The 17,334-nt window shown below is 35.6% G+C and overlaps 1 protein-coding gene across 1 annotated transcript in view; it reads right to left on the bottom strand.

Moving 5' to 3' along the window:
- SPINK5 (serine peptidase inhibitor Kazal type 5) overlaps window positions 1-17,334 on the bottom strand; it is a 270,877-nt gene that overhangs the window by 57,531 nt on the left and 196,012 nt on the right. The window contains exons 4-7 of the mRNA XM_077772967.1: window positions 16,632-16,752; window positions 14,876-14,901; window positions 11,210-11,337; window positions 9,256-9,328 (exon numbers count right to left, since the gene is read on the bottom strand). Of these exons, the coding sequence (XP_077629093.1) occupies window positions 9,256-9,328; window positions 11,210-11,337; window positions 14,876-14,901; window positions 16,632-16,686 (282 nt within the window). The 5' untranslated portion in view covers window positions 16,687-16,752. The remainder of the gene's footprint in view (window positions 1-9,255; window positions 9,329-11,209; window positions 11,338-14,875; window positions 14,902-16,631; window positions 16,753-17,334) is intronic.

The following is a 17,334-nucleotide window of genomic DNA, read 5'->3' as shown; positions in this document are numbered from 1 at the left end:
ATTTGGGGTTAATTTATGGAGTTTTATAACCATCACTATAACTCAGTTTTAGAATATGTCTGTCACCCCAAGAGTTTCTTTCCCTTGTGACCATTTACAATTAATCCTCATTCCCAGCTCTAACCTAGGCAACCACAGACTTCTCTGACTATAAATTTACCTTTTCTGTATATTTCGTATAAATGGAATAGTAAATATCCAATTGTTTGATTCTAGCTTTCACTTTGCCTAATGTGAAAGTCATAACAATATCAGTAGTACTTTCTTTTTGTTTCAGAATAATATTTCATTCTATAAATGTAGTTCATTTTCTTTATCCATCACCAGTGGACTTTCAGACTCTTAGATCATTTCTAGTTTGGGATCATTAAAAAGAATGCTGTTATGAATATCCACATGCATGGCTTTGTATGGACATATGTTTCCACATCAGTGGGGTGGAAAGAGAGAGTGTGTTTTATCTTGAAGGAGTGTGGGATTTTGTTAAATGCCTTTTCTGTATCTATTGAAATAATCATGTAGTTTTGTCCTTTATCAATGTGGTGTAGTAGATTTTCTGTTGTTAAACCAATCTTGCATTCCTAGAATAATTCCCACTTGGTCATGGTTTTATCCTTTTTATGTTGTGTATTCTGTTTACTAATATTTTGTTAGAAATTTTTCCATGTATGTTTATAAGTAATATTTGCCAGTGGTTTTCTGTAGTTGGGTTATCTTCCTTTGTTTTTTTATAACTTAAAAAAAGTTTATTATTTATCTTTGAGAGAGAGAGACAGAAAGAGCATGAACAGAAGATGGGCAGAGAGAGAGGAAGACAGACTCTGAAGCAGGCTCCAGGCTCTGAGCTGTCAGCACAGAATCTGATGCAGGGCTCGAACCCATAAACTGAGATAATTATCTGAGCTAAAGATGGACGCTTAACCAATTGAGCCACCCAGGTGCCCCGCTTCCTTTGGATTTTGTATCAAAATAATACTGGCTGTTACTTCTTCTATTTCCCAAATGAGTCTATAAAACATTGGTATTATTTCTTCTTTCAGTATTTGGTGGGGATCAACAATAAAGTCTGAACTTTTCTTTGATTAAATCATGATTTCAATTTTTTTTTTTTGCTTGCTATACATCTATTATAATTTCCTAATTTTTGGGTCAGTTTTTACTAATTCATTTATTTCTAGGATTTTTTCCATTTCATGTCAGTTGTCTACTTTTTTTGTGGCACTAATTTGTTCATAATACTCTACTATAATCCTTATAATTTCTCCAGGCCATATATTGATATCTCATATTGCATTCCTGATTTTGGTAAGTATTGTCTTCTCTCTCTCTCTCTCTCTCTCTCTCTCTAAGGTCAATTTATTTAAAGGTTTGTCAGCTTTGTTAATCTTCTCAAGGAACCAATATTTTGCTTATTAACTTTTTTTATTGTTTTAATAAAGTTTTGTATTTTATCGATTTGTGCTCTAATCTTTATTATGTCCTTCCTTCTGCTTGGTTGAGGTTTAGTTTGCTCTTCTTTTTCCTTTTTTTTTTTAAATTATTTTCTTTTGTTTTAATGTTTGTTTATTTTTGAGAGAGAGAGAGAGAGAGAGAGAGAGAGTGAGTGAGCAAGCATGAGCAGGAGAGGGGCAGAGAGAGAGAGAGAGGCACAGAAACCAATGCAGGCTCTAGGCTCTGAGCTGTCAGCACAGAGCCCAACGCAGGGCTCGAACTCACAAACCATGAGATCATGACCTGAGCTGAAGTCTGGGGCTTAACAGACTGAGCCACCCAGGTACCCCTGCTCTTCTTTTTCTAAGTTGCCTCATGTGGAGGTTAAGAGTATTAACTTGTGAACTTTCTTCTGATTTATGCATTTAAAGCTCTATGTGATGCTTTAGCTAAACACATAAGTTTCAAAATACTATGTTTTTAAAAATTTTATTCAATTCAAATTGTGTTCTAATTTCTCTGAAGATTGTTTCTTTTATCCATCAATTTTTTAGAAGTATGCTGCTTTAATATGCAAATATTTGGGGATTTCCATTATTTCTTTCTCTTGTTGGTTTTGTAATAAATTCTATTTTTCAGAAAATATACTTTGTATGGTTTTAATTCTTTTAAATTTATTGAGATGGGGCACCTAGGTGGGGCACCTAGTCGGTTGAACACCCAACTCTTTTTTTTTTTTAATTTTTAATGTTTTATTTATTTCTGAGAGAGAGAGACAGACAGCTTGAGCAGGGGAGGATCAGAGAGGGAGATACAGTATCTGAAACAGGCTCCAGGCTCTGAACTAGCTGTCGGCACAGAGCCTGACACGGGGCTCGAACCCACAAACCGTGAGATCATGACCTGAGCCAAAGTCGGACGCCCCACCAACTGAGCCACCCAGGCGCCCCTGAACACCCAACTCTTGATTTCTGCTCAGGTCATGATCCCAGGGTTGTGGGATCAAGCTCCACATTGGGCTCTGGTTGAGCATGAAGCCTGATTAACAGTCTCTCTCTCTCCCTCTCCTCCTTCTCCCCCACTCACACTCTCTCTCACTCTCTCTAAAAAAATAAAAATAAAAAAAAATTATTGAGATATTTCATATCCTAGTATATAGTCTATCTTGTAGAATGTTCTATTGTTTCTTGAAAAGAATGTACCTTCTGCAATCACTGAGGAAATACTCTCTATATTTTAGTTAGTTCATAGTGTTGTTCAAGTATTCTATATCTTTGATGATATTTTGTCTAGTTGTTCTTTCAACTTTTAAAAGTACAGTGTTAAAATTTCTAACTATTATTGTTGAGAAGTCTCTTTCTTTCATCATAGCATATTTAGTTTCACGCATTTTGAGCTTCTGTTAGTAGGAGCATATACAGTTATAACTGTTATATCTCTTGGTGTATTAATACTTTTAAAATTATAAAATGTCCAGGGGCNTCTTAAAAAAAAAAAAAAATAAATAAATAAAAATAAATATATAAAACGTCCCTATTTGTCTCCAATAATATTTGACTTAGTATCTATTTTGTTAGTAGGATAGCAAATCCTGCTCTCTAGTGTTATATTTGTCATGGTATCACTCTTCATTTCAGACTCCTGTGTCTGTGGATCTAAGGAGTATCTACTGGAGACAGTTTATAGCTGCTTTTCTTTTTATCATTCAACAATCTATGGCTTTTGATCAGAAAGTTTACATCATTTACATTAAGAATAATTATTGATATAGTTATATTTATATTCACTATGTTTCTGTTTGTTTTCAATATACTCTTGTCGTTTTTACTTCTCTGTTCTTTCATTACAGCCTTCTTTTGGGTTAAATATTTCTAGTGTGTCTTTTTAATACTTCTGTTGAGTTTTAACATTTATCATAGATGTCATTTTCTTCTTGGTTATTCTAGTGATTATCATATTCATCCAAGTTTATCACAATCGATTACAGATTAATATTTAATTCTGGTAAAATATAGACATTTTTCCCCTACATAGCTCTATTTCCTTTATTCCCGTTGGCACTATGGTTATCTAAAATATTTTATTTATACACCCAATAAAACCGCATTATAATTATTTCTTTACAAAATATTATATTGTTAAAAGAAAGTAGGTAAAAATAAGGGAAATATATTTATAAAGTAGTTCATATTAACCCATATATTTACCATTTCTGGTTCTTTTCACTTCTTTCTGTAAATCCAAGTTACCATCTAGAAGTAATTTCCTTTCATCTAAAGGACTACCCTTATTATTACTTGTAAAACTAGTCCGAAAGCAACAAATTTTCTCTGATTTCACTGATTTGGAAGTGTCTCTATTTGACTTAATTTTTATGGGTTAATTTTGGTGAATATAGAATATGGATAAACATTTTATTCCCAACAGTTTAAGCATGTCATACCATTATCTTCTGGCTTTTATTATTCTAGATGAGAAACCAGTCATTAATTATAACCATTATATAGAATGTGTCATTTTTCTTTTTCCATTTTAAAATTTTTCTCTTGATTTCAACATTTTAATCATGATAGGCTTAGGGGTTGATGTCTTTGTATTCATCCTATATGGGACTTGTTGAAATTATTGAATGTGAAGAGTAATTTTTTAAAAATCATACTTGATACATTTCAGGCCATTATTCCTCCAAACAATTGTTCTGTCTATTTGATCTCTTTTATTTTTGGTGTTTCTATTGCACATGTATTGACATACTTGCTACCTCAGGGACTCTTTGACTATGTCCATTTTTAACCAATATTTTTCTACTTCCATTGTTAATTTTTATTTATCTCTCTACAAGTTTACTAATTCTTTTTTTATGCAGCCTCAATTCTTTTTTTATTGAGCCTCCTACTGAATTTTTTATGTGAGTTATGCTATCAACTCCAAAATTTCTATTTGAGATATATATCTTTGTCTATCTCCATCTCTATTTATTGGAAATGTGCATTTATTTATCCTTTGTTATTATACTTTCTGTTAATTATTATTATACTTTCTGTTAATTACTATTAATAGTTTAAACTATTTAAACACATTGAAAATAGCTGCTTCAAGTCTTGTCTGCAAAATCTAACCTCCAGAGACACTCCGATAGTTTCCCCTGGCTTTTATTCCCCCTGAGTATGGGTCATACATTCCAGTAAAAAATAAAGTCTCTACATTCCAGTTACTAGTTTCATATTTCATAATTTTTGTTGAAGACTGGACATTTTGGATAATGATTTCACCATAAAGAATATCTTTGCTGTTTTATTGCTTATTTGCATCTTTGGCTCTGATTTCTTGCTGTCATGTGGAGCTGTTGATGCCTCCGTAAAGAAAATGTTTATGGTTTTATTTATTTATTTTTTCTGATCGGGTCTCAGGGTGCCTGGGTGGCTCAGTCAGTTAAGTGTCCGACTTTGGCTCAGGTCATGATCTCATGGTTGGTGGGTTCGAGCCCCGCGTTGGACTCTGTGCTGACCAGCTAGCTCAGAGCCTGGAGCCTGTTTCAGATTCTGTATCTCCCTCTCTCTGTGACCCTCCCATGCTCATGCCGTCTCTCTCTCTGTCAGAAATAAATAAAACATTAAAAAAAAAAGATTGGGTCTTTAGGTTTTTGTTTCCATATCTCTATAGCTTAGCGGATGGCAAATGACTAGAGACAGTTTGTGCTCAAACATCTCAAACTAGTAAGGTTTTCATTTCCTGTAGACAGGTCTGTGTATATGGGGGAGGGCATTCAAAATTCAGAATATATTTGCATCTACCTAGGATTTGCTTTCCCCTGGGATTTTTTTCATGTGTGTTTTCTTAAGTGGTTGTGCACAATATTATGGCCAGCTAAGACTTTGTGAATTGCTTGGTCTTTCTTGGCTCTCTGCTGCCTATGTGTGAAGACTCAGCCAGGAACATGCTTGCCTCAATCATGTTACCACTTCAGGCCATTGTCCTCACTCTGGGTAAAGATCATGACATCTATTGAAAGCACATCTGGATATAATTGTTCCTCACTGCCCTAAATTACTTCAATAAGACAGTGCAGTTGCTGACCCTCATAGCCTGCCTGGCTGGTGAACATTCTATACCAACCCAGTAATAAGAGTATCCCTCAGTAAGAACATCACAGACTCGCATTGTTCTAAAATCAAAGTTTAGCAGTTTTTCAAGCATAAATGCTTATCAGATTGACATAGGTTGCTGGTCAATTTCCAGAGTGTTATAATGATTGTTTTGGTCAATTTTGTCTAGATTTATAATTGCTTTTTGGGGAAAGGATTTGCTAACCTTGTTATTCAGCTATAACCTGAAGTGCCACCTCTAAGGGTAACTAGAGGTAATTGATATTGATTTCAAAACCAGATATGAATACTTAAAAAGAGAAAAGTATACACTCATTTTACTTATGAACAGTTTCAAATTTTCTAAATACTGACTATTCAAATTCAACAGTGCTTTGGAAATATATCATGGCTAAGTATGATTTACCCTAAGAAAACATGAATAGTTTAACATTAGCAAATTTATCAAGAAATTTATTACATTAATAGACTGAAAGAGAAAAATTAGAAAATTATTTCAATAGTTGCAGAAAAGGCATTTGATAACGATCAAAACAGATTTAGAAGATTAAGAATAGAAAGAAATTTTTTAACTTGCTATAATTTATTTTAAAAACACCTACAGTAAACATACTTAATGGAGAAACTTTAGATATATTCTTTTTAATATATGAAGAGAGGGCAATCTGATGTTCATTATCATCACTACTATTTAACTATTGAATTCAAGATGCTGGCCAATGATATAAGAAAAGAAAAAGAAATAAAGTAGTGATGAAATCCAAAAGGAAGTTATGAAACACCTACCATCTCGTATTATGCAGATAATGTGATCAACTACCAAGAAAAAATGATAGAATTAACAGATAAACTATCAGAATTAACAGAAGATATCATAAAGCTGTTCAGTGTAAGATTAACCTATAGAAATCAAAAGAATTTTTCTATACCAACAATAACCAGATAAAAACACCATAAATAAAATACCAATGAAAATAGCAATAAAATTATAAATTTTGGAGGCATTAGCAAAAATTATAAAAATCTCTGTTGAGAATAGACTCCATGAAGTACACAGAAATTATTATGAATTAATGATAAGGTATTCTGTGTTCTTGAGTTGGTCAAGTTACTCCTATAAAAAGTCAATTTTAGGGGCACCTGGGTGGCCCAGTCTGTTAAGCGTCCAGCTTTTGCTCAAGTCATGATTTCGTGGTTTGTCAGTTCACAGCCTACATCTGGCTCTGTGCTGACAGCTTAGAGCCTGGAGCATGCTTCACATTCTGTGTCTCTCTCTCTCTGCTCCTTCCCCACTCACACTCTGTCTCTCTCAAAAATAAATAAACATCTTTTAAAAATTCAATTTTACTCAAATTAATTTACAAATTCTTTGTATCCCTAATCACTTTGGGTTCCCAAACTCAAGTTAGATTTTCCATAAATTGAATAAACTATTTATTTGTAATACATGGGAAAATACACATCTATGCATACCTCAGTCAACTTTGAAAAAGATGAATTAAGTAAAGGGACTTGCCTTATTAATTACTAAAGCAATGAACTCATCTAAACAGAATACTTAGAAACACACACATACACACATATAAACTTAATATTCTACACAGTTGACAACCTAAATCATAAATAAATGAATCAATCAATTAAAAAATAGTCTCTGCACAGACCAAATACACTAAAGATTATGAGGAAATGGATGAGGGTGATAGAAATGAAATGGTAAAAAGGAGTCATATTTGGGATATATTTTGGAGGCAACACCAATGAGAGTTGTAGATGGAATGGATATTAGAGTTGGAAAATGAAAAAAATGACATACTAGTGAAGGAGAAATTGATGATGCAAGAGAGAAAGAATGTCTGTAGGAGGAAACTTCTTGAACTGAAAAACACCTTATTCTGAAAGTGAGGATCAGGGTTGATTTTTGATGTGAAGAATCTAAGCACAAAAAATGGGTAGATTTTTCTCTCTTATAGTAGAGAGAAAGTAACAACAATAACAGTATAATTACATGAACCCATTCAAACACAAATAAGTAAAAATCTAAACAGAAGTTACCTGAAAGACCCAGAGACAAATATGAACTACCTTAATTTACAAGTACTTTCCTAGGTGGCAAAATAAGTAACCATAAGAACTTAGGAGGTAAAAATTATGTAACTCAGGCATAAAATGATTACAGAAAGGTATAACATCTTAAAATTTCAAATTTTCTTAGACGTCCTACTTGATTAAAATTCAGTAAATATATGCTTACACGTGAAAACACCTGACTAGCAATATTTAGAAATAGCTTTGTTAGAATTGGTATGTTTGTGTAATTCAGTTTTTGGTTTGTATTTGCTTGTATTTTATATTTTAAAACATCATTTATTAGTTTCTCATGAAGGAGAAAGATGGGGAAGAGAAGGTGGAGAAAGAGAATAAATCTTGCTGAAGGAGCCTCTCTCTAAATGTGACCAATAAGGGCAGAATTGGAACTTACCGGTAAACCTTTCTGATCTCCATAGATGTTACAGGGCACAGAAGGAGCTTGTTTTTGCTCAGATAAAGGATTTTCAGTGATTGACCAATTGAGTGGTGAGTGTGTTATTGTTTTAAAACTGAGACTGGTTGAGTTCAAGCAAAGAATTTGGTTGACTAGGTTTACTGTGGAGGCTAAGATTCTCAGACATCCTGAGTAACATTGACAGGGAAAATTTTACCTTGGTTAGCCCAGGGATGTTATAGTAATTTGGGTGTGTCTCCCGTGACTGATCATTTTAATTATGTGTCAGGGACAGGAGAAGAAGAGGGGAAAGAAGATATTGGAAAAGAAACTATAGAGGTAATCTGGAGTGATACGAATTGTCAGGATTCCTAGTATTAACCCAGCTTTGTCAATAACTTACTGTGACACAGTGTACACTAGAAATTTCCCTCAGCCTGGGTCTAGAATTTTTATTTTTTGTAGAACTACAAAAATTGTGTATATATAAAAAATATTAAAAACTGAAATCATTGTGTGGTGTCTGGTAGCTATGCAGTTTCTTTCATTTTATTTGATTTTTTATTAAATTTTTTTTTACCACAGAATGCTTTTCTCAAACAAATATTAGCTTGTATTCCAATCTACAAAATAGATATAAACAAGCAAATCTAGTTGAGTTAGGGAAACTACAGGTATCGGAAAGGACATGCAGTAAGAAGTAAAGGAAGAAAAGAAAAAAGAAAGAAAATGAATCAGATGCCTGGTAACACATGTTAAACCCTGTACTTGGCTTCTTAAACTTAGTTTCTGATTTGATCCACATTCCATTTCACAGATGAAAAAGCTGAGACCCAGAGACACATGAGTTGTCCAAGCGACACAGACAATAAGTAAGAATTCTGAAATTTGAACTTAGTTCTAATAGTTCCATGAAAGCTCTTGCTAAAGCTTTCAGACAGGACAGGAAGAATGAGAAGTGGCTATGGAAGGCAGACATCACACTCACTTACTCCACCTTTTAGCATCTGCCAGTGCCCAAAATGTTTCCTGAGAGTTATGTCCTGGGTTGGGCGTAGGGACAAGCTGTACCAGATAGTTAGCCCACCCCTGGACTAAGCCATGTTCCCTCCCTTCTAAGTAGTTGGCTTCACAACAGGTATGACCTAGTAACTGGGAAATAAACAAACAGTTCTAAATAGCCAAACATAATCTTGAAAGCAAATATGACAAGCTGACTTCAAATAATCTCACCGTTTCTGGGGCAGTGGCCTGAGTGGCTCTTGTTAAATGCCTAGCCCTTTTCTGGGATTTTGCTTCTTTTTCCCTGAAAGAGAGCAAGGAAAAGCATAGCTTGCTTAGATATGTTTTCCCAGTTTTGGGGATAATAGCATACATGTCAAACTTAATTTTGACTCTTCTCCTATGCTCAGTCAGGTATATCAGAAGTGGAGGTATGCGCAGAAATGAGCGAAGGTACCATAAATGTCTCCTCAGTACTGAAAAATATCTCAGATATGGTTCTACAGAAGGCAAGAATCTTTACCTTTAACTGCACAATGACTTCTCCCCCACCGCTTTAAATGCTTTCAACATCTAGCTGGTCACCAACTCTAAAAGCCATCTCTGCCACTGTTGGAATAGTCTCGTTGAAAGGCCATATTCACACTGAACCAAAAATCTGTCTGTTTTGTTTCTGGTTCTATACTTTAAGGTCCCACAGAGCAAATTCCGAAGTTTGAGGATAGCTTTTATGCCTTGCCCAGTTTCCTTTCCAGTTGAAGAAATCAAGTATATTTCACCATAATTTAAATAGGTAATAAAAGTAATAATTGAGCGAATGACTTCAAAGAGATAAACTGCCTTGTATGTCTCAAGGCATTTTATCTTTGTTTTAAATTATTTTTCAATAAATGTACTAGATCCATAGTTTCAGGCTCCTTTCAAGACATCTTATGTAACATATGTAACAAGGAGGCAGCTTTGTAGTAAATAACACACCTGCTGGTAGACATTCAGGTTTCAAGGGAATAACTTGCCATAGGTCTTCCCCATCCCCACCCTCTAAGTCTTGCTTTTTTTCCTTCATCTTCCCACAGTTTCTTCACTAGGAGCAGCATGTGTGATCATAGCTTCATTATCCCAATATTATTGACTATGTCAAATTAAATCCCCTGAGATTTAATTAGCATTTAAGAAGCTAATTATAACATAATTATCTTAAATGGATAAGCTTAGGGTTGGCTTAGTATCAGTGGTGAAGTTTTGATGGTGGTCAGAAATTAAAGATGCCCTCCCTGTTCAAAAACGAAATAGAACATTTTGATTTGAGGATTTTCTATTGATAACAAGCCTTCTTCCACCTGTGGGTGTCATTGAAGAGAAGGAAGTCAAGTTAAGAAGCATTACAGAGACGTTGGTAAACTTCCAGGATGCTCACCCTTTCTGAGCTGCAGGGTTGTAGAAAATAAAATGAATTCTTTAGACCATCTCATCCTAGTGTAATCCTAGATGTATATAGACATTGAGAGCTCACAGGGTCAGAGTGCAGGGTGTTTCCTGCTTAAAGCCTCTACTGGTTGGCTGCCATAAGGAGAGTTTGGCATCATTCCCAGGGGGAGTGGCTTTTCTCAGTCCTGAGGGTACCACAGAGTCAGGGCTTAACACAACTAATAATTCTTTTTTCCCAGGTCAGGAAACTCAAATTGGAAATACATCCTCAAAACACTGTTAAGTGCTATGTAAGGTATTAACCCTCTACCCTCCAGAATGTTTTGGAATGCCATTTGAGTGATTTAAAAATCTTTCTAGGAGGCACCTGGGCGGCTCAGTCATTTAAGTGTCCAACTCTTGATTTCGGCTCAGGTCATGATCTCAAGGTTCATGAAACTGAGCCGCACACAGGGCTCTGTGCTGACAGCACAGACTGGTATTCTCTCTCTCTCTCTCCCTCTTTCTCTGCCCCTCTCCCACTCACTATTGTGCTCTCTCTCTCTCTAAATAAATAAATGTAAGTTAAAAAAAAATCTTTCCAGGTAGGAGGTACTTATCCAACTTCACCTGATAAGGGGTGTCAAAGTGATCTGCTGATCTGCTAAGCATTTAGATTTAGAAAAGTACATTTGATGGGATATAAAATGAATACATTTACTAGTTCAAAGAATAGCTGGTAACTCAAACAATTAAAAGAAAGAGGACTTTTACTCACAGTATCATTTTGCACATGGCACATCTGCTGATGAATGCCATGGCATCTGGGCTTTGAAAAAGTTTTTTATCTTGGGAACAAAATAATTTTCCATTTTTCATCAATGGCCGATATTCATTGCATGTTTCCTAAGAAAAAGATTTTAAAAAGTGTGTTTACTGAATCTCATCAAACCAAGGCTTTACCTTCTAAGAATTTCCTTGAGCAATATTATTTAGTCACCACTACCTGCTTTATATAGAAGCCATTCACTCAACTGACACAAATAACACAAATGTAAATAATGACTAGATTGTCCCTTGGAAATTGAAAATTCACTTAATAAGCATTCATCTAAAACAGTTAGTAAAATGGAAAAAGACATAACTTCATATTCCAGGGTTGTCATTCACAAGCCCAGTAGCCTTCTCAAATTAACTTCTCAATGGATAACTTACCCTATCTATAAAAATAGAGGCTATAACTTCATACATTTCATATATCTTGTGAGGATTAAATACTGTAACTGTGTAAAGTCTTCAAAGATGCCTGATACATAGTAAATAATCAATAATTACATTCTCCTCCTCACCTCCTCCTTTATTATTATTGTTGCTATTATTATTATTGGAATATGATGCATATAAGATACCCAGCACACAGTAGGTCAATAATAACTGCTGTCAAAGGGAACATGAAAAGACTACTTAAAAAGTTAATTCGATATATTTTAGGGAAGGTTTGCTGTATGTCACTTTTTTAGGAACTTAAAATCAACAGTGCATTTGCACTATCTCATAAAATACTAATTTAATATGTCATACTTGCTATTAGTTTATAAAATCCACTAAGTATTTAGAGCTAGCCTTTAGAATCTAAGCTCTGTGGGTTTTTTAAATTTTGTTTTAATTTTGCCAAAAAAATACTGCTTCAAGATGTTTGTATCAGAAAAAAAAATTAAATACCTTTGCATCCAACTCTGACAAATATGGCCTCTTCCAAAGAATTGGCCATAGAATTGTCTGGCCTCCTATGTCTTTATAATAATCATTCAATCAGTTAACAAAAACTCATTATGATATGAATATACTTTGCTAGGTGCCACAATATAGCTAGGTGCATGGATAGAGCAATGAGGCAGAAGCATCCTTGACTAAATTGTGCTTACCATCTCATGGAGACTAAGGATAATGATGTACTTCACCTAGTCTTTTCAACATGGGAAACAGTTGGTAGCACTAGCAGAATGATAAATGGTGAAGAAGAATAACTAAATAGTATCAGATCAGAGACAAGCCCTGGGAAATTTTGCTAATGGTGACCTACTAAAATATCTCAGAAAATGATTATCACTATTTATCTGAATAGCACAGCAATAATTTCTGGCAACAGACTGATGACTGGGTCTCTTGATATCTGTCTAGTCTCTGATTCTACAGTATCTATTTTTTTAAGTTTATTTATTTATTTAGAGAGAGAGCAAGAGCAAGAGTGAGAGCTAGAGAGAGAGAGAGAGAGAGAGAAAATGAGCAGTGGAGGGGGAGAGGGAGACAGAATCCCAAGCAGGGTCTGCGGGCTTGAACTCACAAACTGTGAGATCATGACCTTAGCCAAAACTCAGAGTCAGATGCTTAACCGACTGAGCCACCCAGGTGCCCCTGATTCTATAGTATTTTATGTCAACATTGCAGTTACTGCTTAGCTTGCCAAACAGATCTGATTCCATAAAATCTAGATACAACTTTTTCATATAGAGAAGAGTCTGGTGTTTTCTGTGATAGAAACATATCCTTTGTGAGTTAAGATAGAACTCAATGCTGTTTTTCTGAGTTATGAAATAATCCAATGTATCTCTTGGGAAACAGAAAAAGGCCATAAAAATTAAAAGCAGGAGGTGGGTATTTCCCTGGGAAAAACAGTCCTTGGCTTGTTTTCACTTTGTTTTGTTTTGTTACTGTTGCTGTTGTGTATGCCTTCTCTACATGTCTCAGAAAACCTAAAGGCCTCCGGGGCTAAGCTCTTTCCTTCACTGGCTATAACGTAGCTCATTGTCTTCTACTGTCCTTTGTCCAACATGATAATACAAATCCTCTAGGAATTGGTGTTACCTCCATTCTGTGTTAGGGCACTAACAAGGTCCTTTTGACTCTATAATAACCCTTCTGCCATGACAAATTTAAATATATGGTAAAGATCCCTGCAGATTACTACAGTGCTTTTCTGTGCTATTCTGGCTCATGTTTATAACATTCAACATGCTTTTCTGGTGCTATCAAGAACCCAATTTAGAAAATAAGATTCCAGCACCATAAGAAAGACTAAATCAATACTTTGCATTTCTGATAAAATATATAAAAACTGTTATCAGAATTATTTCCAGAGACATAATTATTTCTTTGTGTTCTTCTTGCCTATGCCAACAAAAACGGTGGCTAAATTTATTTTTAAAAGAAACAGAGTTTGTACAAAGTCACAGTTGCAAAAATTAGAACTATCCACCAGAAATCACCACCCATTATCATAGAGTCAGAAACGGAAAATTATGGCTTCATGCACAGTGAGCATGCTCTTTGATTCCCCCAAATCCAACTTTTTTTCTGCCCTCCTCTACTACCCTACTTATTCCATAGAGGTTTCTGAGCCTCTCTGTAGACAGAAAACTTAAGATGAAATAATAGAGATTATGGTGAAATTTTCTAGAGGGGGTGCCTGGGTGGCTTAGTCGGTTAAGGGTCTGATTCTTGATTTTGGCTTAGGTCATGATGTCACAGTTTGTGAGATGGAGCCCTGGGTCAGGCTTTGGGCTTTAGATCTTTATTTTAATGCTATCTTTTCGGAGAAAACTTACTTGACTATCCAAAGGAGAACTGATACCGCCTCCATCCCCAGAAATTTCTATCATCCATCCTACTCCATTTTTTTCCTGTAAAACTATACTCTATATTTTATTAATTTACTCATTAACTTCTCTCTTTTCCTCCACTAAGATGCAACTTCCACAAGGGCTGGGTTCCTGTCTGTTTCCTTATTTTCCAATATCCCCAACATCTCAAACAGGGTCCGACAAATGAAATATGAAATAAATATGCTGACATACATATACAAATATATACTAGGTACAGACAACCCCTTTATACCCAATAATCACAGGAGCACACACTTCAGTTTCCTATGTGTGTTATGACTTTTTCAGCTGTTAAACTGAACAATACTAATTCACTGGTTTGTTTATGGAATTTTTTTTAAGTTTATTTATTTTGAGAGGGAGACAGAGAGAGGGAGGGGCGGAGGGGCAGAGAGAGAATCGCAAGCAGGCTCTGCGCCTTGAGCACAGACCCCATCCGGGGGCTGGAACTCACGAACTGTGAGATCAAGACCTGAGCAGAAACCAGGAGTTGGAAGCTTAACCAACTGAGCCACTCAGGTGCCCCTGTTTGTGGAACTGTAAAGCACTCCCTTAGCACGGGAGATTGCCTCTCGCAGACAACCATCATCACTACTACGTTGATGTGCGTGCCTGTGTGATTCATGTCTTCCTTCATAAAGACTTGTTTCTGTTTTTAACAAAAGCTATTAGTACCTATCAGTATAATATGTCTGTATTATTAATGTGAAGGTGTTGGCCACAGATCATTTTTCTTTAGAGATCTTGGAATGGATTCAATGAACAGAAAAAGCAGGACTAACCTGATTTTCATCCTCACTGACAGCATCTGGGACAAAAATACAGAAACCAAAGTTAAGGAATGTAGGCTATTCAATAAATAAACATTTCACTCAGTGCAGTGTCTTGCTTATATTAATGGCAATATGTTATAAAACCACAAATTGTTTCTGAACACATTACAGTTTACGATGGCAACTAAGATGAGGGCACTGCACCAAGAAATCAGCACACACACTCACAGAGGTCCAGTCACTCATAAAGGCCTAATTACTTTGGAAAATAATACTCATATACTTTCTTACCTCCTCAAAATACCTGATTTCAAACAGATCCTTTCACAGCAAAGTATGGGAGGCCTATCTTAAAATTATAATACAACAAATATCAAATATATCATATCAATTATAATTTAAAAGTAAAATGTAGCATAAAGTTTATATCATATATACAGATAAAATTAAAATTTCTGAATTCTGGTAAATCTGCCTCCTTATTACAGCTACATAAATTAGAGATTTGACAAAAGTTAAGAATAATTAAAATCCCAGGCTATTATACTCTCTTATTAACAGACTCTTTCTTCCCCTTTTTTTAAATGTTTATTTTTTGAGAGAGAGAGAGAGAGAGACAGAGTGCGAGCGGAGGAGGGGCAGAGACAGAGGGAGACACAGAATGAAAAGCAGGCTCCAGGCACTGAGCTGTCAGCACAGAGCCTGATGCAGTGCTCGAACTCCATGGACAGCAAGTTTATGACCTGAGCCAAAGTTGGACGCTTAACTGACTCAGCCACCCAGGCGCCCCAACAGACTTCCTTTTGTACTTCCACACTTATTTTAGGAAAGTGGACATCATTTATGTATAATAACCTCCAGACTCTTGATCTCTGAGGTTTTCTTTTTATTTTTATTTTATTTTATTTTTTTTTATATTTTTATTTATTTCTAGGAGAGAGAGAGAGAGACAGCATGAGCAGGGGAGGGTCAGAGAGAGAGGGAGACACAGACTCTGAAACAGGCTCCAGACTCTGAGCTGGCAGTCAGCACAGAGCCCGATGCGGGGCTCGAACCCACGAACCACGAGATCATGACCTAAGCGAAAGTCGGACGCTTAACCGACTAAGCCACCCAGGCGCCCCTGAGGTTTTCTTTTAAAAAAATGCTTCAGAGAAGATTGAACCTAGGCAATTCATGTTTCCTTCAAATTCAAGTAGCAAGTGCAAAAACTTACCTTTTACTTCTTACAAAAGCCTCTTACTCTTTAGGAAAGATGTTTTCAATCCATTTAGGATTTGATACTACAAAAATGAAATATGCTAGAAGGCAGTGTTACTTTAAAATAGGAATGGATGATTGAATTTGATCTTTATTGTTTATATATAGTACTATATATATATAAAATATACATCTAAGTTTTAAATATCTATTACATACATAATTCCTATCAATATGAATTGATATGCTTGGTTAGGGAAAGATGAAGAAGAATCTATTAGCTTTTCAGAACTAATACAGAATTAATAGAAGGATTTCTCATGGATAAAACTTCAGCTTATGTCAAACTACTTGCCATTTCTAAAGATAACAACATAATTATTTATGAAGCCACGTATGTAATTCTTCAAAATTCTATGTGGCAACATATTTCAAGATCATACATACACACATACATACGTACACACAAACATAGACATTTGAGAAGTAGGGGGAGAGAGACAAGTCCCTGCCTAGGGCTTTGCCATGTGAGGCAAGAGGCTTAGATTACATGCAAATTGCTCACCTTGTATAAGGCAAAGAGCCAGGGTCAGAAGCATTGGCACTGTGGCTATCTTCATGTTGAAGATGATGTAAGTTGGTTACAAGTCTGCTCCGTGCATTGCTCACCAGCTGGTGCTCTAAGACTGAACCCGTGGAGATGCAGCCTAGTTTTTATATACCGGCAAATACTGGTTGACACCCACAGCAACAGCCAACATTATAAAACCAGTTGTTCAAGGTCGTGCTAGACTTAATATACCACATTAATTTAGTTTCCATCCTTTAGCATCCTGTCAAGGTAGCAGATTTGAACAGATAGTGTTTATTCCTACACTTTAATATGTTTTCAGGATACCTCCCCCAAAAGGCAATAGATTGAGTCCAAGAACCTTATTAAAGTTTAATACTCCATAGTCCTATGTAAGAACTGAATTCTTCACCAAGACCAGACACATTACTTTGCAGACAAACGTGTTTCTAACTGGGCTCCCTTCATAAGTGAGAGGGGAGGGAAGAAGACAGATGGATTACCCTACTAGTCGGGTAGAGAAGTACAGATTCCCACATCTGGAGAAAGTTGCCTGTAGTAAGAGAAGCTGTTGATTCCATCTGCAGATGTTTTGAAGTGTCTCAATTCAGTGCCATGGACTCATGTTCGAGTTAGAGTTAACAACCCACAGAGGCAACCCAGCAAGATTCTAACACTGAGTACATGGGAAAGCTGA

The sequence above is a fragment of the Crocuta crocuta genome, unplaced genomic scaffold, assembly GCF_008692635.1.
Source record: "Crocuta crocuta isolate KB4526 unplaced genomic scaffold, BGI_CrCroc_1.0 scaffold107, whole genome shotgun sequence".
NCBI lineage: Eukaryota > Metazoa > Chordata > Mammalia > Carnivora > Hyaenidae > Crocuta > Crocuta crocuta.
Note: the sequence above shows the minus strand (reverse complement) of the source record. Positions and strands in the feature narration are given on the sequence as shown.